Source organism: Podarcis tiliguerta, assembly GCF_965153285.1.
Source record: "Podarcis tiliguerta genome assembly, chromosome: 2".
NCBI lineage: Eukaryota > Metazoa > Chordata > Lepidosauria > Squamata > Lacertidae > Podarcis > Podarcis tiliguerta.
In genome coordinates, this window is record NC_139535.1 from 35,225,709 (window position 1) to 35,253,685 (window position 27,977).

Genomic DNA, 27,977 nt, shown 5'->3' on the forward strand with positions numbered 1-27,977 from the left:
ATTTTGGTCTGGCTTCTTTACCAATATATAATAATAATAATAATATCTTTATTGTCATTGCCCCCTTCGGGGACAACGAAATTACTTAGCTGCTCCATAAAAACACTAATTAAAAAATATAGTAAAATACAGCAAAGGAGATTTGATGACTTTCAAAGTCCGGGCTTCCCATTCAGGGCCGAGATTGCTCTGGAGAAGAAGCTGTTCTTAAGACGGCTCGTTCTTGTCTTCATCGTCCTGTATCTCCGTCCCGACGGCAAGAGCTCAAAGAGACAGTGACCAGGATGCGATGGATCTTTTACTATGTCCAGTGCCTTCCTATGGCACCTTGTGGCATAAATCTGCTCTAAGGTGGAGAGTGGGCAGCCAACAATGCTCTCTGCTGCCTTCACAACCCTGCGCAACCCCATCCTGTCCTGGGTAGTACAGCTTCCTTACCACACACATAAGCCATAAATGAGCACGCTCTCAATGGCACAGTGATAGAAGGCAAGCAGCAGTTTCTGCGGGAGATGGTTTTTCCTTAGTATTCTCAAAAAATACAGTCTCTGCTGCGCCTTCTTCACAAGCTCCCTTGTGTTGACACTCCAGGACAGATCCTCTTGTAATTCAATGCCCAAAAATCTGAACGTTGTTACCCTCTCCACACAGACCCCATCAATCAAAAGTGGCTGGACATTGCTCTTCTGTCTCCTAAAGTCCACTAACATCATCCCCAAAGAAATTAAGCAGGCAGAACTTTGATTTATGTTATTTATTACAAATATATATATATATACGGCCTCTGACAGAAACTACTCAAAGGCAACTCAAAAGTTAAAATGAAAATTGCAAATAAGACAAGACAGTGAAATTATTAAAATAGCAGCAGTTAAAAACATGGTAAGAGAGGTGGTAGAGTGCACACTTTGCATGCTAAAAGTCCCAGGTTCAGTTCCTGGCGTCTCCAGGTAGGGCTACGAAAGACTCCTCTCTGACATCCTGGCTGGCAGGGCAGAGACAATATGGAGCTAAAAGCATCAATGGCTGGCCTGAATGGGCTTTCTATGAGATCAGATGCCATGTTATTTAACTCACAGACAATCTGGATGGCTCTAGGTGTGTCTCCCTAGGGAGGCTCTTCCACGGTCTGGGGGCCACAGCGTAGAAGGTGCTTTCTCTATTCAACTCCCCTGCCCAGGTGGCAAGTGGACATGGAGGAAGGCCTGTGACAAGGGAATGACTTTTCTGGCTGGTTCATAGAGCAGCAGGAAGATAAGGAGGAGATGGATATTCTGGGATATTCTAGACCCAGGTGGAGAAGGGCTTTCCTGCATCACTTAGTTTCACATCATGCTGGGAATAGCTTCACTTGACTAGCATCTGTATGTCATATGGTCCTTAAATGTATAAGAGCAGGACCAATATAGAAAATTGGCGGATGTAGCTATAATAGTGTGGTTTTTTTTTCTTATTAATTAACCCATTGTGAACTAATGAGCATCATGGTTCAGTGGAAATTTCAACGTGGGTTTCCTTGGACTAAGTCCAGCATTCTGACTGCTATACCACATGGTTTTGTGCAAGTATTAGGACAGGGGAGGAACCCACCATTAGGAGATTTGCTCATTATTCCCCTATAGCATAGCATTCCAGCAAATCTGATCAGTTTTGTACTTAGTCATTTTCTACGCAATGATGTAAGTTAATTTAAAAACAGAAACAAAATCCAAAGGGTTGCTTAAATGTATTACACCACTTGAGACGTGTTCTTAAATTAAAAAAAAAAGTGTGCAGACTCACACTAATTCTTCTCTGGGGTGATCCTGATATTTCTTCAGGTAGAATTACATAATGTAACCCGAGGTACCACTGTAGATGCTAGTTGCCTTAATACTGGTACTTAAACACAGAGGTTGTTGAGCACCAGGTACTGGGGCATTTGATCACAGCTAAGACTCAATTTTCAAAACATTTTCTCATTGAATTCTATGTTTACAATAACATCAGAGCATGCTATGATCCTTCAGATCAGGCATGGAGAATCTGTGATCCTTGAGGAGCTCCTGGACCACTTCCAGGCAAGCATGGCCAATGGTAAGGGATGGTGGGAGTTATAATCCAGCAATGCCTGGTGAGCCACAGCTTCCCTGACCCTGCTATAGACCTTGCTAAATGTGGCACTTGTACAATCAGACACTGAAATGGCAGGGAGAGGGGATCTGTTCTAGTATAGGAGACAAATGAAAAATCTGTCCCTCAATCCCTCACATACCTGACCTTCTTAGTTAAGAGGAATGCAAATCACAGCAGAGATTCATGCAGTACGATTCCCAGTGCTGGAATATATTTCATTCTGAACTGCTTATACTTCCACAAGAAGTTTACAGGATGCTTAGCTTGAGGCATCCTAATGCACAACCATAAGAAAGCAAATGCATTGAATCCTCTTTCGTACATTAGAACAAATAGTTTCCTTCATCTCCCTAATTGAAAAGCACAGCCAATGCAGTCATGTATTAGTGACAAATGTCCGGTGTATAGGACCCACAAACAACTTCGACGGTGCTGAACTATGGCTGAATCCTTAAATATCATACAGAAAATGTCCTTCAGCAAATAAAATAAAATAAAAATCTGCAAGTTGCCGTGAAGAACAAATAACCGGGAGCAGCTGTGTTGCTGAATGCCACCAAAACTGTCCTCGTGTCACATGATGGAGCAGCAGCACTTTGCTGGATAGTCTTTGGTATATACTTTATTCTCATTGCCAAAGATGTAGAAGGAATAGACTCTCTCTTTCCATTCATAGTCAACCTTTGTGAGTGGCACCAACTCAACTGTTTGTTTCTGGAAAAAAGAGATATATAATTCAATGAAAAACCTGCTCCAAAGAGCAAACAGGGCTGGACCTACTATTAAACTCCCTCAGGTGGCAGATGCTGAGCAGCAGTGGTAGCAGTCCCCTGGCTGCTCCTTCTAAGCACCCCTGAACACCAGACATTCCCCTGTGTTGGAAGCCACAGTTTGTATGCCACGTGGCCTGTTCTCAGCGACCTAAATTAGCTGGCTACTTCAGATGCTGTGGAGGATGCCATCCCATTTCTGGTTTTGTAGTAAGATTCAGCTGCCAGTACAATTGGCTTCTACACATCAAATAGGGAGGATGTTCCATCTTGCCTTTTGCTTCAGGCAGCAAAATGTCTTTGCCAAACCTGAGCTCAACTCTGTTTCTTTAGAAGAACTTTTATGCCCTGCCTTTCTCTCTTTAAAGAAGAGCTCCGACAAGACACCAGTGTGTCGACCCACAAATAGTTCCCCTGTGTTAGCTAAAGGAAGAAAATACTTGATATCTCCTGTGCCAGGTAAGAGATTACTCATCTGGTTCACTTTAGCATCCTGTATCTCAAAATAGCCAAGAGTTGAGCATTCCACACAGACAGCAAAACTCATGGCGAACTATCTGATATTCAGCTCATGGGTTGGATTCAGTTTGGAGGGTCATCATTTGTGTAACACTGTAATACCCATAGTTCTAGTATGCTGTGGACTAGTTATTGAATGACTCCATTGTTCATCCCCCAGCTTGTGGTGATGAGTTAAAACTCATATGACTTCACATGAAATTACATTCACTGACAAGCTTATTGTGCAACTGTTCATGGCCGTGACAATTTTGACCTTATTGATACATACATCACAAGGAAGGAATTTCAGAAAAGCATTATGTGAAAAACTATTTCCTTTTGTTTGGGAACATCTGCCCATTGGTGGTCCCTTCCTCTCCACCCCCCCCCCGCCCTTTTCTTAAAAAGATTTTTTATTGATACAACAAGAAAAAAATAAAAAACACAAATTCTAAATTACACACAGGAATAACTATAGACACATAATTTTCTTAGCAAACAATATAACATATATTGGTCTTAACACTAAAGACCCAACCTCCCGGCTTTTCCATATTTTGATTTCATAATACTTATTGCCAATACACACTTTTATCATAATTAAACTTATTCTTAATATATCTAATTTCATATATCTACCTTACAACTATTACTGAAGTTCCTCAAATGCTGCAACATTTCCCCCTTTTTGTTTTACAAAGGCAGAGGATTAAAAAAAAAACATTCCCTATTTGCAGTCACCATACAGTTCACCAGCATACAACTTCCCTTTTAACTTTCCTAAAAAGTATTGGGATCTGGTATAGCCAGCAAAAATATTGTTGAGAGTCTGCCCCTCTAAGTTAAAGTTACATCTCTCCCCAGTAAAGGTGTGTGACCTGGGAGAGGGCATTCTGTGTGGGATCTCCTAGGTTGTGGAATTCCCTCCTCACAGAGGTATATCTGGCACCTTCATTGCATAGCTTCTGATGCATGTTGAAGATTCACCTCTTCACCCTGGCCTTTGACACATCTGTTTTCAAGACCCACTCTATTCCTGCGACTGTAATTCGTTTTAACCATTTCTTATTCTGATTTTAAAATTGTTGTATCCCCTCCCTGGGACCTGCTGGTGAAGGTTGGGCAAGACATTTAATAAATAATAATGACATAGTAGAAGAAAAAGAATAAGAAGTTATGCCAAGTTACGGACAAGAAACAAACCCTAATCCTTTATTACAGGTATCCATTGATTCCATTTTCCACCTACCTGCCTCAGGACTCTGTGCAATCCTTCTGAGGTAAACTGCATATTGTGTTGCGCAATGAATGCTCGGGAATAGTCCTCAACTAATGGCTCTGGGAAATCAACTATGGGAAATACCTAGAGAACAAATAAAATACACTGCTATATTCACATTTGTAAAATATTGTTAAACTCCCAAGAAAAACCCAAAAAGTGGTGGTGGTGTTGTTTTGGGACAGAGATGAGGAACTTCAGGTCCAGGGGTCAAAAGTCAGCCCTCAGGGCCTCTCTGTCTGACCCATGGGGCTCTTCCCAGTGCCACACCCCTCACAGACGCTGCTTTGCACCTTCCTTGAATTTTATGATTGGCCCAAGGATGTCCTTGGGCTCTTTAATGCTCCTTGCTTGTCTGCATGGAATACAATATAGAAGGAGGGCGGATTTAGGGTTGTGCTAGCAGTACACACACACTGGGTGCTGAGCTGAGGGGACACCGTCTGAAAGCCCGAGTCGCTTGGCTTTGTGAAGGTGGTGTTGGGCTCTGATAGAGTCCTAGAATCTTCCTGTCTCCTTCCCAAAGCATAGTTAATGCTTTCCCAGCTTTGGGAAGGAGGTAGGAGGGCTCTAGGACCCTGCCAAACCCTCATGCTTCCTTCTCAAAGCCCAGTGACTTGCTTCCCTGCCTTTGGGAAGGCAGTGCGAGGATGGAGGGGGACAAATTTTGGTGTTGTACAGGGCACCATTGTACCCAAATCCACCACTGATAGAAGACAGGGTTTTGCTGCACCAAATACTTCTGCATAAGTGGGAAATTTAACAGGTGCTGCTTCTCCTGTCATTGTGAGCAGAGGAAAACGCACATTGAAAATTCCCTTTCAATATAGCACTCAAATTCACAGTCAGTTGTTCTTTCTGGCAGTATCCTGTGATTGCCCTCATCAATCTTTTTAGGCCCACTTTTGTTTGGAATAGGAGTACCACATCATCTGCATATAGTAGAAGTGAGATGGCCATGAACACTTCATTTGTTCTTTTATTCTGGAAAGTTCTGGCTGGGGGAAAAACTCTTGAGCATAGGGCATATAAACACCAAAACCAACCCAAATACTCTTCCTTTGCATGGGATAACAAAAAAAAATTATCGACATAGGAAATTCCCATCAATATTTCCTATTAAAAAAACAAATCCTTCTCACCTTATAGTTTTGATAAACACACATTTAGCTGCTTACCTGGAGCTTGTATTTAAGCTCCTATTTAAAGTGTTTCCATAACCTGAATGACCTAACTTTCAAAAAATGTTTAGTATATGCATTATGTTTAGTATGGTAAAACAGTAAAGGTAAAGGACGGTTGCGGCACTCATCTCACTTTCAGGCTGAGGGAGCTGGTGTTTGTCCACAGACAGTTTTCCGGGTCATGTGGGCAGCATGACTAAACTGCTACTGGCGCACGGAGGACGAGTGCCAGAGCCCACAGAAATGCCATTTACCTTCTCGCCACAGTGGTACCTAGTTATCTACTTGCACTGGCACGCTTTCGAACGTCTCAGGGATTCCAACTGCCAAGCTTCTGATCAACAAGCCCAAGAAGCTCTGTAGTTTAGACCACAGCACCACCCACATCCCTATGTTTAGTATATGCACTATGGCACATCCATTATGTGGCTATAGAACTGCACTGCAACATTTAGAGAAGTGAAGGTTTTGAAGGAGGGCTGTGTTTTGGTTCACAGATTATTTCAGAAAGTGTGAATTAGGTAAGTTTAAATGTGAACTGAATTGAATTTGTCCCCCATCCCCCCCACAAAAGAAAAACAGCACCCATGTCCCCAGGCTATTTGGTTGAATGTGGCTTACCAAGGAACCTTCATCACTAACGATTTCTTTCCCAGTCACTTCTTGCAAATGGTGAACTGGGAAGCCAGAATTCTTGTCTGCTACATGTTCTAAAACATTGTTCTTCCTGTTGAGAAAACGGAAACGAAGAAGACACATTTGCTTTCTTTTTCAGGCACACATTTGAGGACAAAGTAGGCTGGGCAAAGTGTAACAGTGCTGACCTCACAACATCCAGCTCCTAGACAGCACTGAAAAGATAAATTAATACGGCAAACCTGCATGTCTTCCCAAAGTAAGCCTGATTGATTTCAGTGAAACTTAGTTCTAGGTAATTGTGTATAACTGCAATCTGAATGAAGGCTTCGCTTGTATCCTGATAACACAATTTCCCACATTGCTTTTGGATGACTCGGAAAATGTGTTTTGCTTAGCAAGGAATTTTGGCTCCAGTGATTTATGATGAAGTGAGATGAAAGTGGGGGGGGGGGGGAGAGAGAGAGAGAGACTGCTCTGTGTGTGACTTGGTTGCTCAGTCATTTGGAGGTTTTTTTGTTCGCTCTACTAGCATTGCTATGGGAAAAATTCATGGACCACTAGAATAGCCTTGTATTTAACTATTTGTCTGGTCTCTAGACAAGAAATTAGATGCAAGTGAGTAGGGCCAATCAGAAGATGGTAGCATGAGGGCCATTTCCCCTGGGCCTTAAACACAAAGAGAGCCTCAAATTTATACACTAGTTAATCTTGTGGTAGGGCTGCCATACGTCCAGAAATTCCCGGACATCTGCGCGGTGGGGCGGGGGGGGGGGGAGCTCAACAATTCTGGCAATGCTTTTTTAGCATTTGATGCACAGTTTGTTTTTATGAGCCTCAGACCATAATGTGGCACACTCAGCTCAGAGCAGCAAATATGAATTCAGATTTGGAAAAAGACACAAAATTGCTAACTGATATAGATTTTGTCATTTTTAGTGTTTAATAAAATCAATTATAAAATTATTATTTCTGTTTTTACATATATATATTATATATATATATATATATATATATATATATATATATATATATATATATATTATATGTTAGAGAGAGAGAGAGGTTCTCACAGCACAAGATTAGACCACTGATAAACATGTCCTCTTAGCTCAGCTGATTATTTTTTTGGGGGGACCACAATAAAAACTAGTGTTTTTATTATGGTTTGGGGTCCTGAAAGTGACCTGGGCCTCTCTGGAATTCTGACAGGGCCTGCAGGTGAGTGAGCTGAAGTAGGGACAGATCATCCTGACTCTCCAGCCCACTTGGTTTTAACCCTGGCTTAGGATAAAGTGAAGCATCTTGTTCCATGGCCAACAAGAAAATATTATGGGTCTGGCAGAAGATGGATGGAGCTCCCTATTCCTCATCTACCAGTCTACTTTCCTTCCCTGCTGGCTGTAGAGGAAGACCAGCAGGGAAACCAAGTGGGCTGGTGGACAAGTGATGGAGAGACCTGTCCCTTCTATGCAAGCCCACTTGGCAATTTTAAAAAGCCTAGTAAGAGGCTAATAAAAAAATAACAACAAAACAGCCTAGTAACTTTCTTGGATTTCAAGTCCAGCAGTCTGCATGGTGAAAAAAGGAAAGAAGTGTCAATTGATGTTCTCTGTTGATGTACACTGGGCATTCCTAGCATAACGCTTAATATAGCAAAAGGGGCAGGAAGTGGGGGTGGGCCACGATTCTGTGGTAGTGTAGCTGCCTTGCATGCAGAAGACATCAGGGTCAATCCCTGGCATCTCAAGGAGAGACCGGTGTTTGAAACCCTGGAGAGCCCCTGACAGTCAAAGCAGACAATACTGAACTAGATAGAGTAATGGCCAGATTCCATATAAAGCCGCTGTAAAGATTCCTAGTACTCGGTGATGACCTCTGCTAATACCATGCCAAGGGATCACTCGAAAATGTTCAAGGCTTATAGCAAGAGCACAGCTTCATGGAACTCTTCTTCCCTTTGGCTTTTCAACTTACCAAGTTATCGTAAGTTCGGTATGAAATAGCAAGACACCGCTCCCATTGCAACGGTAACACTTCAGCCAGCCATTGCCACGGCAATTAAAGCAACTGTGGAAGAGGAAGGTGGGAAAACAGACACACACAAAATGGTAAATAGGAAATGGGCACATACTTAACATTTAGAAGCAATATAATTCTTTACTCTGCATATGGCTAGATTTTTCTAAGTTGAATAGTTTTTAACAATTTCATCGTTACTATGGACCAACGCTAATATTTTCAGTATGGTTTACTGGTTTCAGTGCCGCTGCTGTAAAATGGGCACATTGATACAGATGATCACAGGGGAGGTGAATGAGGGAGAGAGTGCTGAGAACACTGCATGTCCCCCCCTCCAAAAAAATATCACAATTGATCACAAATTCCCCTTTCCGAAATAACGGGGGGGGGTGGATGAGCCAACTCAATAATCTCCTGCCATGCAACTTACTATAAGTGGTGTAAAGGTAAAGGGACCCCTGACCATTAGGTCCAGTTGTGACCGACTCTGGGGTTGCGGCGCTCATCTCGCTTTATTGGCTGAGGGAGCCGGCATACAGCTTCCGGGTCATGTGACCAGCATGACTAAGCCGCTTCTGGCAAGCCAGAGCAGCGCACAGAAACGCTGTTTACCTTCCCGTCGGAGCGGTACCTATTTATCTGCTTGCACTTTGATGTGCTTTCGAACTGCTAGGTTGGCAGGAGCAGGGACGGGAGCTCACCCCGTCGCGGGGATTTGCACTGCTGAACTTCTGATTGGCAAGTCCTAGGCTCTGTGGTTTAACCCACAATGCCACCGACATCCCTGATACAAGTGGTGTAACGTACCACTTATTCACTTACCGATTCTTTCCTGAACCTGCGCACCACGAGCAGATATTGCTGTCCTCCTGTGAACCAGTCCCACCACAAGCCGAACACTTTTTCTACATTAAAGGACAAAACAAAATAATCAGGCATGCATGTGTGTATATCTTTGAAACTCGCTCTTTCCATTTGGAGAGTTGAGTGCACATTTGCCACGTTAAGTAGGTTGTGATTTTACCTACAAACAGAATGCAACAAGTGTGCCTGCAACCAAATGTTGCAGTGTAGCCTCCAGTGAGTGCTCCTGTTCAGGGTTCCACTCTCTCCAAGCTGGGCATGTTGCATAAGAAGAGCCGACTGTATCAGATCAGTGGCTTAGTATCCTGTTCTGAGAGTGGAAAACCAGATGCCTTTGGGAAACCCAAAGCAAGACCAGAGTATGAGAAAACTCTCATTTCCTGTGGTTTCCAGCAAGCACATTATTCATATAATTTAAATAAAAAACAGTTCTTTTACGTTTTGAATCGAAAGTAAATATCAATTGCAAAAAAACTCCCAGAAATTTCAGAAAAGAATTCGGCAATGTTTCCATCATACAATACCTTGCCAGTTCCTTTACAAGGCTGACACATAGTTTCACCACGTCTTTTGCAGTTTGGACAGTCCTGAAATCAAAGCAAGGAAGGAAGTATAACTGAAAATGATTTGGGAAACTTATTCATTCATTCATTTAAGCTGCCCTTCATCATATGATCTCAGCGTGGTTCACAGAATAAAACACAGGATAAAAAACACGCACATAAGTAAAGCAAAACGGCAAAACAAAACATCTGCAATGCAGAAGTTTGGGAAAAGCAGACAGGGAGGAGTAGTCTCCCTCTATAACCATATATATATTCTACTATCTATGAAAAAGTCTATGCTTGAATCAACCCAAAATCTTTACTCTTTTTATGATAGAAATACCTAAACTACAGTCAACTTGTTCAATGTTATGATCTCATTTTAGCAAGACATCCCATAGGTGGCTTTATTTAAAGGTGTAATAAAAGGGGGGGGGGACCCCAAAGCAGGTTGCAGTAGTCGGTTCTCACTTAAATCTGGCACTTCTGTTTCTTGATATCAACCTTTGGTTTCCACTTTCCACATTAAAAGAAATGACATGGACCAGCAATGCTATAATAAAAGCAATTGTTAGGAGCAATGAGAATGGAAGGACATGGTTCAGATTGAATCAAGTGCTCAAAGATTTCCAGTTTCCTCAGCATGGAGAAACCTACTGAAGTGAGGCATGAGGTGTCATTCACATAATATTATTAAGAACTCACTTACTTTCCATTGAAATTAAATGGTAGATTTGCACTTCAGCACCAACTTAAGATACATTGATTTCAGTTGCCCACTTAGAGGATGTACCTAGACTATTGGATTTTAGCATGGAGAGACCACCTAGTTTTGTTTTTTGTTTTTGCGCCCGCTTTAAAAGAAACCACGCAGCCTATGTAAAAAAATATCCATGCTTTGTTCTTCTGGGTGGATACAAATCAGTTTTTCATGGCAACTTGCCCATTTGAAATGAAATACACACACCAGACTATATAAACCAAAGGGGGAAAAATACTCCCTGCCAAATCCCCATACGTTAAAAAAAAAACCAACTTTCTCCACTAATATATTATCTCGCAGTAAAAACAATGCTCTCTGCCAAGATCATAAACTGCGGGAAGAAGCAATTAATACCAGGCTGGGGGACGCTGTTTGTTTCAGAGTATTTAAAGTAAGTGATTTCAGGAGGGGCGCAACTTGTGCTAAGTTAAGCCAAAAGCACTTTGAATTTCTCAATTCTATTTTATTTTACTTTTTATGATATATTTTCTACGGTGCTGCTGTAATTTCAGTAAGTTCTGACCCAGTAGTGGGCCCTGGCCCATCAGTTCAAGGTGAATAGATCAGGAAACCTGAGTTCAACCACTGATTGCACACATGGCTTTAGTCTTGAAGAACCAGCAAGGCAGAAAGCAGAGCCGGCCCCATGAGGCAGGGTGAGGCAGCCATCTCAGGCATCATCCCACAAGGGAGACTGCTCCACTGCTCAGCTTCACCGCTGGTTTCCCCAGCCTCAGGGCAGAGAGCGACCAGTGGGAAAGCTCTGTGGACCACCTCCCCTCCTGTCACCTGAATGGAGGAGCTGATGGGAAGCACCACAGCTTGGGTGGGAGTCAGGATCTGAAAAGGATGCCCCCTGCCCAGCAGGGGAGACTCTACACGCCAAGTCAGGGAAAAGGCCTTACAGAATTTGCACCCTCACATCACAGAGGCAGCAGCAGGACATTTCACCTCCAGCACAGAAACGCCTCAGGTCTCCCCTAGTGGAAAATGTCAACAAGGCCGTAATACCATGCATTCTTCTCCATCTTGTTCTATTTGATGCCTGCCTTTTAGAGAGACTCACAGAAATAAGCCTATTGAACACGGTGGGTCTTACTTCGGAGGAAACATGCACAGGGTTGCATTGTAAACCCCACTGAACTCCTGTGTAGAGCAGCCAATGGCTTGTTATTTTCTTACCTCTACTGAGTACGAATGGGGCACTGGAATATGCATTTCACAGTCCGTAAACAAAGGAGGTTCATCCACTGTTATGTCCCATGGGAGAGGTGGTATTCCAACAGCAAAGGAGTCTACAAATCCACCTGGAAGAACAGAAGCCACCATAAAATTAGTAAGAATGATGTACCCCACCTTCAATGGCAAAATGACAGGTTGACAAATGACCTGCCATTACTAATGTTTGTCTCAAAGTGGGTAGATATTCTGGGATTTTTCAACCAGAACAGCAGCTTTCCCTGAATCATCGGTGCTGGTTAAATGTTTTTCAGCAGTACAATACAATAGGACGAGTAAATATTATGGTTTTCTCCCTTAAGAGGCCCTAGAGCAGGAGAAACCAACATGGTGCCCTCCAGTTGTTGATGAACTACAACGCAAATCATCCTTGACCACTGTCAAAGCTTGCTGGGGCCGATGGATGTCATAGCTGAACAACACCTTTAAACCCATTTTTCATGTATACTAGCGTCTCCCAACCTTGTACTCTTCAGATCTTGTTGGATTCCAGTTCTTATCAACCCCAGCTAGCACAGCCAATGGTAAGGGATGATGAGAGTTGGAATCCAAAATATCTGGAGGGCAACAAAAAGGGGAAGGCTGATCTATACAGATACCAGAATGGTATACAGAGGCATAAAACAAAACAAGACAGTACAATAAAACAAATACAATATAAACATATTATGGCAACAGCAATAGCAGAGCAGACTAATAAGCACCAGTGCAAAACTTTAAAAAGCATAGATTTTAATCTGGCACCTGAAGGATTTCAATATTGACACCAGTGGTACTCCTATGGGGAGCGTGGTACTACCACAAAAAGGCACTCTCTCTCATTGCCATATAACAAACTTCCACTGAGGAACTTCCTTCTCTGAAGAAATTAAGGCAGAGGAATGTAGCGAAGGGACTGAGTTGCCTTCAGGTATTTTGAGTCAACAGCTCTAAATAATAGAGCTGTATGAAAAGTAACCCAAAACTCCCTATTCTCTGGTCTCAATACGATTATTATTTTTAAATGCTCTTTTTATTATGCATTTGATGTTTAGTGTTGACTGCTTTCACACTTGATTGGTTTTATCAGCTATTTTTATCAGCTTTAAAAAAAATTTTTTTTTACAATTGTTGGTGTTTTTATCATATCCTTATTATCGTTGTTGTAACAACACACTGCCTATGTGTAGAAAAGCAGAATTTAAATTAAAATTATAACCAAATAATTAAATAAATATTTTGAGAAGTATGGGAGGCCTTTGGACTACACTGTTGGGTACCGTTTCCTTCTCTGTCTTTAGAGAGCAGAGAATGGCTGAATCGGAAGTCCCATTCTGTGGAAAACCTATGAAGAGTTCAAGAATCACCATGGGAACTAAGGAGCCTGTACTTTTCAGTCTCCTCTGAATAGCGTGAGATAGTACAATGTTAATTATTCTTCTGCTGCATTAAATAATTTGCTCCCCTCCAAAGAGGAATATGAGCAGTCTTTCTTTTCCTGAAAGGAAGGATGTCTAAATCTTTCACACCCTGAGCTCAAAGTAAGCTAATTTCATTCTAACTGGTTGTATATGAGGAAATATGACTCCTGTCAGCAGTTGCCCACAACCTCACAACTTCTGCTGGAAATAGAAAGAAAAGAGCAACCTGCTTTCTAAATTGGAAGATGTGTAGTAATTATGTTAACTTTACTTAATTGCAGACTTCCCTCTAGGAGCTCAGGGCACAAAATATAAAACGACCTTCAAATTAGGACAAAAGAAAGAACAATGGGCCCAGGTTCACCCAATTCACCTACATTGCTGAGGGAAATTTGAGCACAGGTCTTTCCAGAAACTTCCATATGCTAATCACGATGCCCCTCTTTATTTGGTAGCTTGAAAGGTACACAGTAACAAACTATCAGAGAAGGAAGCTTAATTTGGAAGCTGGAAAAGTATGAGGTGCCAATCTCTCTGAGAGAAGAAAACTCAATCTGGCCCTGTTTGGTAGCCGGAAAGATATGAGGTGGCAATCGCTCAGAGAGTAGAAAGCCTGGCCTGGCTATCTTCTTTTTCATGTGTGACTCACCATCATAAAGCTCACTGGCCACGTGGGTGTCTCTCATTTCAGTGAAAGTCTCCAGACGATACTGAGGACAGGAGGAGAAAAAAAAACCTATCAAAATTATAATGTAAGGGTATGTGGAAGTGGACATGAAATGGTTATTTTTAAGAAACGAAACCTGCAAATGAGAAGTGTCGCATGGAGAGCTGGCTTCTCAATTGATCTTAGCCAGAGCTCAACAGGGTGCAGCTCTGTTCTTCATATATTTAAAGATTCAACCCTAGAGTATGTGAAGAGATTATAGACCAACTTCTGAGTTTGTACAAATACTTTCCTTCACCGTTAAATAACTACAACCACCCCTCACACATCTGGAATTAAGAGCAGTGGTGTAAATTATTGAGCTTTGCCTTGTCGACCCACAGCTCATCTTTTAACCACAACCATTTTGTATGAGAAGTAATTTGAAAAAGAAAAGAAAGTGTTTATAGAAGCAGAAAGGGTCCTATAAAAATACTCGATCAGATTCCCAGAAAACAACTGTATGGAGACCATCAAGGTCCTGGGCTTTCTCCAGTCCAGCACACTTCAGCTTCAAACGCCCAACTCTTCTCTTTGGATTCAAACAGCAACAAGCGTTTCTCTTCATGAACTGAAGGGTGTCACCTTCTCAAGGCAGCATGGAGAGATTTCCAACCATGCATGAACATTAATGTTCTTTTGTTAAATTCTCTCACCACCCATTCAGTTATCTGGTTGAAAGCCTGCACACACAGCAGTTCACACAGTCAAACTCATGACAATTTTATATTTTGGCAAAAGGGGGAAAGGTCTATAGATGGTGGTTGGCCTGTACTTAAATTGCACAAGTGCTCACAGCCAGAATCTATTTTCAGCACTGAACCTAAGCCCCAGACTTTGTGAAATAACACCTCTAAGCATGCACAGAACGAAAGAGGCCTATGTATTGTCCACCTAGTCCTAACCCAAGCTGTCTACGAGCAGCTAGGAATGGATTAAGCTATCTATTTCTGGTCCCTATTGCTTTTGCATGTTTTTATTCATAATCCTCTTCTATTCCACTTCTGCATTATTATTATTTTTGGAGGGGGGAATTTAAAAAGAATTCCCCCCCCCAAATATGCATTTTTCCTCAGTATACATAGATATATTTAAATACATACTACATTTAAAAATATTTATCTCGTCAAAAAAACTCTATGCATTTAAATACTATATTTTGATACATTTAGGCTGCAATCTTATACATGGTGACTTGCAAGTAAGTCTTGTAGAAGTCAGTGGGAGTTAATTCTGTATCCATGCATATGGCATGAACTGTGCTACAACATTTGAAGAATAGATAAGGGAAATTCCATTCCATACGAAAGGTGCAATCAGAACATACATTTAAAAAAGCATTGTTTTAGGCAAAATGGCTTTCAGAAATAGGTATAATAAGGCAAAATGCTGGAGAATTTCCACAAGGAAATTCTTTTTTAAAATAAATAAATAAATTACAAACTAATATGGGAATGTCGCCAACTGAAATTAAGTTTGGAAAAATGAGAGACGGACAGAAATAAAAACTGGCAGAATTCATCCCGCAAGTTGACATGCCAAACTTGGGTCCCTATACCAGAAAGCAAACCATTAACATACTGTGCAACTGTAGCTTGTACCCACAGAATTAAGGAGAAGCGATTTCAAGACACGTGCCTTGGCTCTCCTGAGTTGCCACTCTGACACCTTTCTAGATTTAGATACAACTTGCATCTTCGTTCTCAGAATGAGGTATAATTTCAACATAACAACTAAATCATAAGTGTGGCTCTATTTTTTTTATTTTTAAGTAATAACCACATCTTTTGGAAATAACTCTCACACCACCACTGACTCTTATATGCGTACTCTGGCATTTTCACAATGAGGAGTAAAGGTTTTTAAGAATGCATAAGAACATAAGAAGAGACCTGCCGGATTAAGCTGATGCCCCACCTAGTCCAGCATCTTGTTCTCATCATGGTCTGCCAGGTACCTATGGGAAGCCCAAAAACAGGACCACTTGTTCCCAGGAACTGGCATTCAGAGACAAACTGCCTCTAACAGGTAGCTAGAACACAGCCATTGCATAGACTTCTCATGCCAGCAAATCCCTCTTTAAGAATTAACTATTGGTTCCCAACTGAAAAGATACCTGCTTTTTTCCAAGAACATTTCCTATACCTGACAGTCATGGGGCATACTGAAAACACAGGGAAATGCAAAGTGGTGTGATGTTGGGGAACCTGAACGTTCAATTATCTTGACCTGAGTGGCTCCTAGGGAAAAGCCTGAGAGCAGCTGAGCTAAACCTCTAGCTTGAAGCTCACAAAGCCTGATTTTCAGGAACGGTCACTTCGCTTTATACTACTATGGTACATACTCTGTATATGTTGAGAGGACTGAGATTCTGGACTTTCATTTGCTTTGCAGGGGCAGTGCTATAGCAACGCTTACTGGCTGCGTACTGTAGGAAGGCTTCTTTAACATCTTGCTCAGAAGCAAAGAGGACACTGGGAAAGGAAATCAAGACATGTTTCAGTTTGTAGTACTTGCTAGATAACTTTATACTTGGAATTTATAGCCTTAAAAATGCCTGAACGTTAACAAAATTGGAACAACTTCAAGGGCTGCTTTGGACACTTAGGACGTGTATTTTGAGGCCCGCATTATTTCCGCGATTGCAAGATGTTTTAAACTGTTTATAATATTGTGTTTTAATGTTGTGAACCCACCTTCGGACCTTAGGGTGAAGGGCAGGTAAAAATAATAGCAACATGAAGGTGGTAACACATAGTCAACCCTTTTCAATAGTGATTGCTGTGAGGGCATTGGTCTATCTAGCTCAGTATTGTCCCTCTTGGGTTTGCCGATCAGAAGGTTGGCGGTTTGAATCCCTGTGACGGGGTGAGCTCCCATTGCTCTGTCCCAGCTCCTGCCAACTTAGCAGTTCAAAAGCATGCCAGTGCAAGTAGATAAATAGGTACCGCTGCAGCGGGAAGGTAAATGGCATTTCCGTGTGCTCTGGCTTCCATCACAATGTTGTGTTGCGCCAGAAGTGGTTTATTCATGCTGGCCACATGACCCAGAAAGCTGTCTGTGGACAAACACCGGCTCCCTCAGCCTGAAAGCGAGATAAGCGCCACAACCCCATAGTTGCCTTTGACTGGAATTAACTGTCCAGGGGTCCTTAACCTTTACACCAGAGGTGCCTTTCAGGTGTTGTTAAACTGCAACTCCCATCAGCACCAATCAGTATGGGCTAATGGTCAGAGTTGTAGTCCAACAAAATCTAGAAGCACCACATTGATTATCCCTGGTCTACACTGGTTGGCTGAAGCTCTCCAGGTCTTTTCCAGTCAAGATTCCACCCCAATAGTTTTAACAATCACTCGTAACAACACCCAGAAACAATGATTAAAGAAATGTCTTACTTTCCCTCTCTTAGATATGGAGGGAGTCCTTCATATTCTTCACAGGACATGTGAGCAGGTATATCAGAAATGGACTGGTTCTCTGCAATGGAATAAAAAATATATATTTGTAATGTCTGCCCTTTCCAATTAATTTGTTTCCTAGGTGCAACTTGAGGTGCTGGTTATTACCTTCAAAGTTTGAAGCAGCTTGGGCCAAACTACTTGAAAGACTGTATTTTTTTCATGAGAATTTCCCTGTCCAGTAAGATCAGTGCCCACCCCCCCAGCCCGACATGCGCTATTGCTTTCCAAGGCACTGTTGGTGGGAGTGCTTTTTCTGTAGTGGCTTCCAATAAAGCAACTTCAGGAGTAGAGTGGTGTTAAGGAGATAATGATTCAAGATGGACCACAGAACACTAGAGCAGACAGCGCCCCAAGAGGATGTCATCATCCCCTTTGTCTTTGTCAGCAATTGTAAACAATCAACTAGCTTTTGGTGGTTTTGCTCCTAAATATATTGATTGTGAGTGCAGACCTGGTGATTTGTCAGTTCTTATTTTGTTTATTAGGCCTAGAACTTCCTCTCTCATCACCATTATCAGCCTCAGTTCCTCAGACTCCTCTCCTGCAAAAGTTAGTTCAGGCACTGGGATTTGCCCCATATCTTCCATTGTGAAGACAGGTGCAAATACTTAATTCAACTTCTCCGCAATCTCCTTATTCTCCTTTGGCATTCCTTTGATTCCCTTGCCATCCAAGGGTCTAACCATCTTCCTAGATGGTCTCTTGCTAATATATTTAAATAATTACTTTTTTGTCAGCCTTAATATTTTTTAGCAATATAGTCCTCAAATTCTTTTTCAGTATCTCTTACTGTCTGCTTGCACTTTTCTTTTCTTTTCTTTTGCCAAAGTTTGTGTTCCTTTTTGTTCTCTCCATTTGGACAAGACTTCCATTTTTTGAAGGAAGCCTCTAATAGCGTGGACTCATGTAAATGTCAACTCACCAGCATCTGCAACAGTTTCCTTTTCATCCTCAGGGCTGTTGTCCATCATCTCACAAGGAGGGGCAGAGGCTCCTTCCCAGAGAGATGAATTACAAGATGCACCTAAAACACAGAAAGATGATACAGAACAGGGTAATTCACAGAAGGTTCCTCCATATGGGTGTCTTTTTGCAAGTGTATGCATCAACAAGTTATTATTATTAGTAGTAGTAGTAGTAGTAGTATTAAGTTATTTATTTATACCCTGACTTTTTCTCTGATGGGACTCGAGGCACCTTAGAGATAAAAATAAGAACTGCTAAAAACATAGGAAAAACCCATCATTAAAACAATTAAACATATATATATTTATATATATATGTACTGTAATCATTTGTATTGGTGTGTGTGTGTGTGTGTGTGTGTGTGTGCACAAATGATTACAGTAAAAACAGTGCAGCACCAGCCCTTTCATTAAAAGCAGTCAGTTGCCAAAAAGCCCATTAGCACAAAGGCGTCTTCAGCAAGGAGGGAGCCAGTCTAGCTTCTCTAGGGAAGGAGTTCCAAAGTCTGGGTTTGTGATGGGTTGATACTGGGCATCTGCTGATCCTCCCATTAAATAATTGTTCTTCAGTACTTCCACATCGTGGAGTGTGCACTAGCTTCCTTTGGTTCCTTTCAAATTGTTATTGCCATCCTTCCTCTTATTTTCAACAATAGAGGTTAGTTGTGCTGTGATGCCTTGCCACCCTGCTCTTTTGCACAGTCCTCCATTGGTGGCAGATGTGCTGCTGCCCTTCTCCTTTGCCTGCAGCAGGAAATCCAGTTTTTGATGCCTCCCTCGCTGCACCCGGCAGCTGGACAAAGATGCTGGAGGGTACGGCAGAGGGAGAGATGGAGGGACAGATCTACCTATTCCCCACTCCTCAGTTGCTTCTGTACCCCCACTGATACACACACTCACTCACTCACACATACCTACATCCCCTTACTGCAAAACAAAACCCTAACAAGCTCAGCCACCCACAAAGCTTCTTCTTTACGCTCCTGACACAAGCCAAGCAGCAAAAGAGAGTGGGCTATTTGCACTGTGGCACCATGCCAGCACCACACTATTGCTCTTGCATTTTTAATGCTTAGGCTCTGATGGCTGCGCTTAAGCTGTGTTCAGTTCCACACACACACAAAAAGCATCAACAGGAAGTATGTGGGAATGGCTGCATCATGAAGAGGCAACTTCAGCTTGGCACGTTGCCATGAAATATTTCTGGTGTTAAAAGTTTTGGGATCTTTGCTGGAAGCTACTGACCATGTGTGGATTGCTATTCATACCACGAGACTGTCCTGAAAATTTTGAAGGCAAAAATCAGCTTGAATACAGGAGTGTGTGTGACCACCCCAATAGCATCATGAGCACAAATCATCCTGAATGCACCTGTAAAATATCATCTGTAGGGCCCAACATTTCAAGAACTCGTCTCCCTTCTTAAGTGCATGTGATAAACACAGTGCAAAGATGATTACTACTGGCTTTGTAAGTCCAGTGTTTTCCAACAGGTGATGTGTTGGACTTGGATCTCGAAAACGGACTGTCAGATCAACCATCTACAAGAAAATCCCTTTTTATCTGTAAATTGTCAATTTGTAAAATGGAGCCGAATAATCACCTAATTCGTGAGGATGAAAAGGTTCAGGAAAAAAATTATTTTAAAAATTAGAATTATTTTAAATGGACAGTGTTATTGAAATGGAACAATGAAAAAATAGAGCCTGCCAAGTCGATTACTAAACTTTGTTCAGCACCATACACTTTCTTAAGTCATGCAGCCTTGGGAACGCCTGCAATCTCTTTGAACACCAACCACAGGTAAAAACAGTGCTATTTTTCTAGAAAAAAAGAGGTGCTGGAATTCATCGTTCTCTTAGAATGGCAATGGCACCCACCTGAGAGGTGCCAGAACTGAGTTCCTGTGAGTTCCCCCTGAAAAAAGCCCTGGGTAATAGTATACTGGATTTATCCTGACTGTGAATGCAGTTATTAAATTCCTGTGCTGAAAGATCAAGAGATTGATCAGAAGATAGATATGGATTAGATAGTCCATAGAACATACTGGAGCAGAATGGGAGAGGTTAAAAAGAAGTCAGAGGCAGTTGTTTCAATTGATGCATAAGTCTGAACACCACTCATTTTTGGAAAATAATATACAGATATTGGTGTGATGTGAAGATTTTCTATTTTAATCAAATGGAACATACTGTCAGCTCCCTGAATCAAAGTCATGATTCCATTTTAGTCAGACAGCTTATGCTGAACCCTAATTTGTTTGGCTGCAATCGTATACACACTTATTTGGCATCAAGCCCCACTGAACTGAATGAGACTTATAGTCTCATTCAGTAGACATACATGAGTAGACATACAGTAAAGGATTGTGTTGTTAGTAAATAAAATCTCTCCCTCCCCTCTCTCTCACACACAGTTTACATACAGAAACGCCAGGTTTGACTTACTTTTTCAAGGCCTCTGTAGGGGGGGAACTTATTTGTGAAGCTCAAAACATACAGAAGAAAAGGAAACATACTAGAGAATGTTATTCTTACTTACATAAGCTTCTGGATGTGTTATGGAGTTGATGCTTCGTTCCTTTATTTCAGTGCCTGTCTAGTTCACACCAGTTAGTACATCCCCCTTTTTTTTTTTTTTTTTGCACAAGCTGCTGTTGCTAGAAGGAGCGCTGGATGAATATCCCCACCTCTCTCAGTTTTGTTTTCGTTTCCTTACTTTGATTTCAAATGGAAGGTCCAGTCTTAATCAGCTTCCACCCTATTTGTGTGGAACCGTTTACCAGCGGCACTCCAGAACAACTCTCAAGTCTAGCTCCAGCACGCTAGATACCACTGCTGAATTTTGCTCTAAACAATTCCTAAAGAAAAGAAGATGTTTGGATTTAAGCTCCTCTGTCTCACATACCAGGCATGCCTTTTCTGTTCCAGCTGCCTCTCAAATGCTCTGTTCTGCGCATGGAAGATTCCTCGAATAAAACTCTTGTTTCCAAAGAAGCCTAAGGCATTAGCCCAGAGAGTGTGAGTAGGCCGATTGCTGCTATGGCCAAAGTATTTTTCACAGCGTCAGAGGATGAGTAAATATTTGAGCAGCAACTCCTTGTAACAGCTTTGTAAGGTGCAACGCTTGAGGAGGAGTGTGTCAGTGGAACTTTCTGAAGGAGAACCGATTAAGTATGTGGCATTTCACAACACACGTGGTTAGAGCATTAGAGGAAGTGCTTGAGCAAATATAGGTGGAGCTTTCTGTTCGTCATCCACAGCAAACAGGGGGCATTTCTGCAATAGCACATGCATCCAAGTATTTTGTTCTGAGAGCAGACAGACAAAATGGTGAGAATCTCATTTTGAAGGTATGAATGTATTTCAACTCTCAGGGGGAATGTGCTTAAATTGTCAGATTTTCACAGGAAAAGTCTGTCCCAATTCACATATGGTTTTCTGCTACAAGAATGTGTTGTAGTGAACCTCCCCTCTCATGGTGCATTAGGGAGCAAGACTGAAAATGTCTACTTTCCGTTCTGAATATACAGTCATGCCTCATGTTACGTTTCCTTCATGCTACGTTCTTTCAGGTTATGTCCTGTGACGACCTGGAAGTACCGGAAAGGGTTACTTCTGGGTTTTGCCGCTCGTGCATGCGCAGACGCGTAAAATGACATCATGTGCATACGCAGAAGCACCACTGCGGGTTGTGTTCTTTTCATGTTGCGAACGGGCCTCCAGAACGGATCCCGTTCGCAACCAGAGGTACCACTATACTGCTGTTTCTCATTGGCAGCACACACACACTATACATTTAAAGCAGATTTAAATCGCGCACACCCCCCCCAAAAAATATTGGGAACTGTAGTTTGTTAACAGTGCTAAGAGTTTTAGCTCCATGGGGGGCAAACTACATTTTCTAGGATCCTTGAGGTCATGTATTTTAAATGTATGGTCTATATGCAGGCATTATATCCAAACTCAGAAAGTGTAGCATATTCTAGCTGTAGTTAGTCCAACAAACAAACCAAGTTGCACTAGCATGCTCAGCACAATACTACCAAGGAGTAGTATATGGATTCAATGTTTTTGTACTCTTAGAAAATAATTTGGCAGCAATAGTACAAAATAGCCAAATCTAATTCAGCAATATTGGAGCTTTTCTGTTTGTTGGAATGCCATTTCTATCACTGATATTTTGTCACGGTCTGTGAATGAGGAAAACAAAATCTAGGAGAGAGGCATAGAAGTTGGGGGGTGGGGGGAATGCTGGAAGGAGGACATTGTTCTGAAAAGTGCCAACTAACATTATAGAAGGGGTGCGGGTAGCACTGTGGGTTAAACCACAGAGCCTAGGATTTGCCGATCAGAAGGTCAGCAGTTTGAATCCCCTCGACGGGGTGAGCTCCCGTTACTCAGTTCCTGCTCCTGCCAACCTAGCAGTTCAAAAGCATGTCAAAGTGCAAGTAGATAAATACAGTGGTGCCCCGCAAGACGAATGCCTCGCAAGACGGAAAACCCGCTAGACGAAAAGGTTTTCCGTTTTTCAATGCGCTTCGCAGGACGAATTTCCCTATGGGCTTGCTTTGCAAGACGAAAATGTCTTGCATTTTTTTCCGCTCCCCACCCCCTTTTTCTAAGCCGCTAAACCGCTAATAGACTTTTAGCAGCTAATCCGCTAATCCTTTAAGCCTTTAATAGCCTTTAATAGCCGCTAATAGCCACTAAACCACTAATAGCGCTAATCCGCTAATAGGGTTGCTTTGCAAGACGAAAGAACCACTAGACAAAGAGACTCGTGGAATGAATTAATTTCGTCTTGCGAGGCACCACTGTAGGTGTTTCCGTGCGCTGCTCTGGTTCGCCAGAAACGGCTTAGTCATGCTGGCCACATGACCCGGAAAAACTGCCTGCGGACAAACGCTGACTCCCTTGGCCAGTAAAGCGAGATGAGTGCTGCAACCCCAGAGTCAGTCACGACTGGACTTAATTGTCAGGGGTACCTTTACCTTAACCTTTAACATTATAGAACAATAATGTTAAAAATATAAAACATAGCTACTGAGATATAAATGAAATTAATAATAGTATTAAAAAAATATATTATTTATATATTTGGGCTATAGCTCTGTGGTAGATTTTGCATGAAGGTTCTTCTGCCCCAGGCATCTCCAGTGAAGGAAAGGAATTTCCCCTGTCTGAAATCCTGGGGAAATTAAACAAGCACCAGCAGCCATTCACGGCCACTTATACCACAAGTCAAACAAAGTTCAGTGATTTTCCTATACAATGTAGGCATACGTGTATGTCGGCTGCACTGCCACCAGTCTCTTCTCTCATCTGTTTTGCACAACAAGCAACCCGGAGACTGTAAATACCCTGCCCACCTTGTAGATTTTGCTTGGAAACTGTTTTCAGATCTTATCTCAGCCTAGGGCTGGCTAACTCTAGGTTTGCCTTACCTTGTGCAATCTTTGGGGAGAGGACACCGTCACTTCCATAACTTGCACAATTTCCGTCTCTGTTTGAAAGAAGGCAAACAAAAGAACGTCGCTTAACTTCTTTTGAAAGAGTGGGATCTTTCTGACTCAACGTGACAGTCACCTGTTCCCCAAGGCTATAAGGTAGGGCAGTTAAGCATGCCAAACTGACAGGGCACCTTTGGGGTATTCCTGTCCTGTGACTGACGGCGCTGTACGCCTTGAATGTACAGATAAGGAGGCATGGATTTTTCCATCGTGAAGAAAAACAATTGCTTATTGTACCACAAATCATTACCGACTTCCTGAGCCTGTGCAGATGGTCAACCTGGGTAGAGAGCTGGGGGGGGGCTGGGGGGGAGACAGAGTTTCATCTGTAGCCCTATCCCTACACCCAGCACAACCTTCTCACAGAGAAGACAACTTCTACCCAGAATCCTGTGCACCTGCACCCTAAAGTACCCTCTGAAGGTGTGATCTGGATCCTGCAGGAGCCAACATACATTCAGGTACAGTCAAACCTTGCTTCCCGGACGCCTCTGTGATCATACGTTTTGGCTCCCGGGCACCGAAAACCCAGAAGTAAGTCCTTCACTTTCCTAACGTTTTTTGGAAGCTGAACGTCCAGCGCAGCTGCCACTTGACTGCAAGAAGCTCTTGCAGCCAATTGGAAGCCGTGCCTTGGCTGTCAAATAATTTGGAAGCCTAATGGGCTTCTGGAACGGATTGTGTTCAACAACTGAGGTTTGACTGTACAGTGGTACCCCGAGTTACAGACGCTTCAGATTACAGACTTCACTAACCCAGAAATAGTACCTCGGGTTAAGAACTTTGCTTCAGGATGAGAACAGAAATCGTGTGGCGGTGCGGCAGCAGGAGGACCCATTAGCTAAAGTGGTGCTTCAGGTTAAGAAGAGACCTCCAGAACGAATTAAGTTCTTAACCTGAGGTACCACTGTATATGAATACACAAACCGTTTCCCACGCTGATATTACAATCAAGGGCAGAGGCTAGGGGTTAGGGCTACCAGGCAGAACTACAATTCCCAGAGCAGTTTAACAGCTGACCCCACTTTTCAGGGAACTCAGGGAATCGTAGCACAGTGAGGGGAATGGGGGGGGGTCTCCTAACAACTCTCAACTCCCAACAACCTGTAGCAAACTACAGTTCCCAGGATTCTTTGAGGGGAGCCATGGCTGCTTAAAGTACTGTGATACTGTTTTCAATATATAGTGCCATTGGGGCCTAAGAGAGAAGGCTGGCTAGAACCCTTCTGTCTGATATCTAGTTCTCTACATGCAGGTGGTCTGTTTTTTTTCTATGGAGGGTCATTCAGCCACAACATTCCCCTACCTGCTGTCTAAGTATGGCACAGTGGCGTAGCGTGGGGGGTGCAAGGGGGGCCGGCCGCACCGGGCGCAACATCTGGGGGTTAGGGTTAGGGGCGCAAATCCACGGGTTAGGGGGTGCAAATTACTTGCCTTGCCCCGGGTGCTGACAACCCACGCTACGCCACTGGTATGGCAGCATATTGCCCAATTCACCTGCTGCTTATCTGAACCACTGCTGAATTAACAAAAAAATTCGCTTAATAGAAACAGAAATAGAAAGCCACCTTCTTAGCTTGAATACTATCATATATACCACCAGTGATCAGAAATCCCCCAAATGTGGTTCTTATGTAGCCAAAATCACACCATCTACACATATGAGGGAGAGGTATCAGCTGGCTGAATGTACAAAAAAAATCTTCAGTGAGGAAACACCCTCCCAGTCCAGTAAGGACTGAGCATGCTCAGTGGCCACAGAACGCTGACTTGGGGAAGGGGGTAGGAAGGGACAGGAAAAAAGGAAAGGGGTGGCTGGAGTGTTTGGATTCCGGAACAGGAGGACTCCAGACTGTAGCATTTTGTTTCAGTTCCCACGGATTTGCTCTGTCCTATGTAACAGATGATGAAGAAACAAAACAAATCGACAGAAAATAGGACAGAACAGACTGTTATACCGGGAAGCAAAAGCATTTCCAGCATATGGGTAAAAAAGAAAAAGAAAAATCTGGCATAGGGTTCCACTTGCAACTCTATTAAGAAATACACTGTGAATTGTATTTTATCAGTGCCAACTAATGTCCTGGAAATGATGAGTCCTCTTTACCTCCTCATCTGTTGCCGTTACTGTCAGATTTGTCTTCAACATTTTTTTTAAAAAAATGTATCACATATGGCTTTATTTAGTAGAACAAAATTGTTTTTGTTAAATAACAACTCACCCCATAAGCAGGTCTTTCTCCATCGCTACTGAAAGGCAGCTGTTGTTGTTTTGCTGGGTAGCGGGGAGAGAGAGAGAAAGTTCCTGCTACCCAGAAGGCCTCTCTGTCTGCAGAAGTTGGTCTGTTTGTCGGAAGTTTACAAGGACACATGTGCACAACTCCTGTCAAATTGCAGCTCGCTGCTCAATTGCTACATAACGCTGAAGAAGTAGCGGCGGCGGGGGGGGGGGCTGGATTGTACTTTCTTTAAGCAGGATGTTGATTGTGTAATGGCAGTTCCTTTTTTTCTCTGGCATAGAAAACCTTGGAAGATTCAGGAGCAAGTTGACTGGCCTTGCAGTTAATTCCATGTTGTTGCTGGCTCTGGAAAAAACCAATTGTACGCATAGAAATCCAGTGACATCATTACTGACCAAATACTTTTAGGAAGAACACACATACAGTGGTACCTCGGGTTAAGTACTTAATTCGTTCCGGAGGTCCGTTCTTAACCTGAAACTGTTCTTAACCTGAAGCACTTTAGCTAATGGGGCCTCCTGCTGCTGCCGCTGCGCCGCTGCTGCGCGATTTCTGTTCTCATCCTGAAGCAAAGTTCTTAACCTGAGGTACTATTTCTGGGTTAGCGGAGTCTGTAACCTGAAGCGTATGTAACCTGAAGTGTATGTAACCTGAGGTACTACTGTACTGAGTCTTGAGAGCAAAGGGGGCTCTTTTAGTTTTGCAATGCATATTTATTTCTTAAAATCCTAGTTGTTTAAAATGTTAAATGTCGGGCGAGCATCAGTCATGCCTCATGAAGTATTTTATTCAAAGCTGTGCTAGAATATGGGTTGGGTTGTCATTTCACATGTACTTCTGAAAGTACATCCTTTGGGTTGGATCCTGAGAAGCTTCCTCCAGCCATGGGAGATGGCTGCCAGTTCCAAAGTAAGTCTTGTGGTCCCAAACACACAGGTGTTGAATTCCAGAGCAGCAAAATAGGATCAGAGGGTCCAGATGCAGGTGAGTAGCTAAAACAGTAAAAGGGACGTCCCTCTGGATCCACCCCACTGAAAGCAAAATGCATGGACAGGTGGTGTCCACACTCCTGTGTGCATTCCAGTGCACACAGATTAATTTTGTGGCTGTTCAAAACCTCAGACACACAAGAGCTGTTGTCACACAAGAGCTGTTGTCAGGCCCTAGTTAGCCAGGTTTTGAGGCTGGCAGTAACAGACTGGCAGTCCATGTGAGCCAGAACCTATAGTGAACAAGTATCAGAGGCCCAGAAGCAAGTGCTTGGCACAGACAGGGGTCAAGGTTCACAGAAGCAAGCAGGGATTTGGGCAGTGTCTCCACACCAGGAACAAGTTGGTCAGACTGAGCAACAAGTGAGGTGGAGCTTTACTGGGCCTAGAAGACAGGGAATGATTCTGGGAGTCAGCTGACCCAGGCAGAGTGATGCTGTGACCTACCGTATTTTTCGTCCTATAGGGCGCTCTGGCCCATAGGACACACCTCGTTTTTTTGGGGGGGGGGGAATGAATAAAAAAATTTATTTCCCCCCCCCCCAGCCTCGGTTGCCGCCCCAAGCCTTGCGCACACCTGCCGCCCCACCCTCACAAGGCTTGCGGACACCCGCCCGAAGCACGGAGCGCCCTCCGGAGGGTGCCCCGTGCTTCGGGCTGCAGGCTGCTGCCCACAAGCCTTGTGAGCCCACGGGAGCTCCCACCGGGCTTGCAAGGCTTGCGGATAGCTTCCTGAAGCCTGAAGAGCAAGAGGGGTCAGTGCGCACCAATGCCTCTCACTCTCCA

At 42.9% G+C, this 27,977-nt stretch overlaps 1 protein-coding gene across 4 annotated transcripts; it reads right to left on the reverse strand.

The window, feature by feature from the left end:
• Positions 1-739: 739 nt before the first annotated feature.
• Positions 740-26,534, reverse strand: LOC310670694 (protein SSUH2 homolog). 4 transcript variants are annotated; one of them, XM_083426380.1, is made up of 14 exons: positions 26,185-26,366; positions 23,897-23,955; positions 20,992-21,310; positions 18,408-18,509; positions 17,420-17,501; positions 16,369-16,498; positions 13,968-14,028; positions 11,862-11,986; positions 9,896-9,958; positions 9,330-9,412; positions 8,463-8,555; positions 6,471-6,576; positions 4,636-4,749; positions 740-2,829 (listed from the first exon to the last, which is right to left on the reverse strand). In XM_083426380.1, exons 4-14 carry the CDS (start codon positions 18,454-18,456, stop codon positions 2,689-2,691), a joined length of 1,047 nt encoding a protein of 348 aa, XP_083282506.1. In that variant the 5' UTR covers positions 18,457-18,509; positions 20,992-21,310; positions 23,897-23,955; positions 26,185-26,366; the 3' UTR covers positions 740-2,688. The 4 variants fall into 4 exon arrangements, with proteins under 4 accessions (XP_083282506.1, XP_083282504.1, XP_083282505.1 ...); XM_083426378.1 differs by having other exon boundaries at positions 20,992-21,760; XM_083426379.1 differs by having other exon boundaries at positions 20,992-22,936; positions 23,268-23,955; positions 26,185-26,214.
• Positions 26,535-27,977: the final 1,443 nt, after the last annotated feature.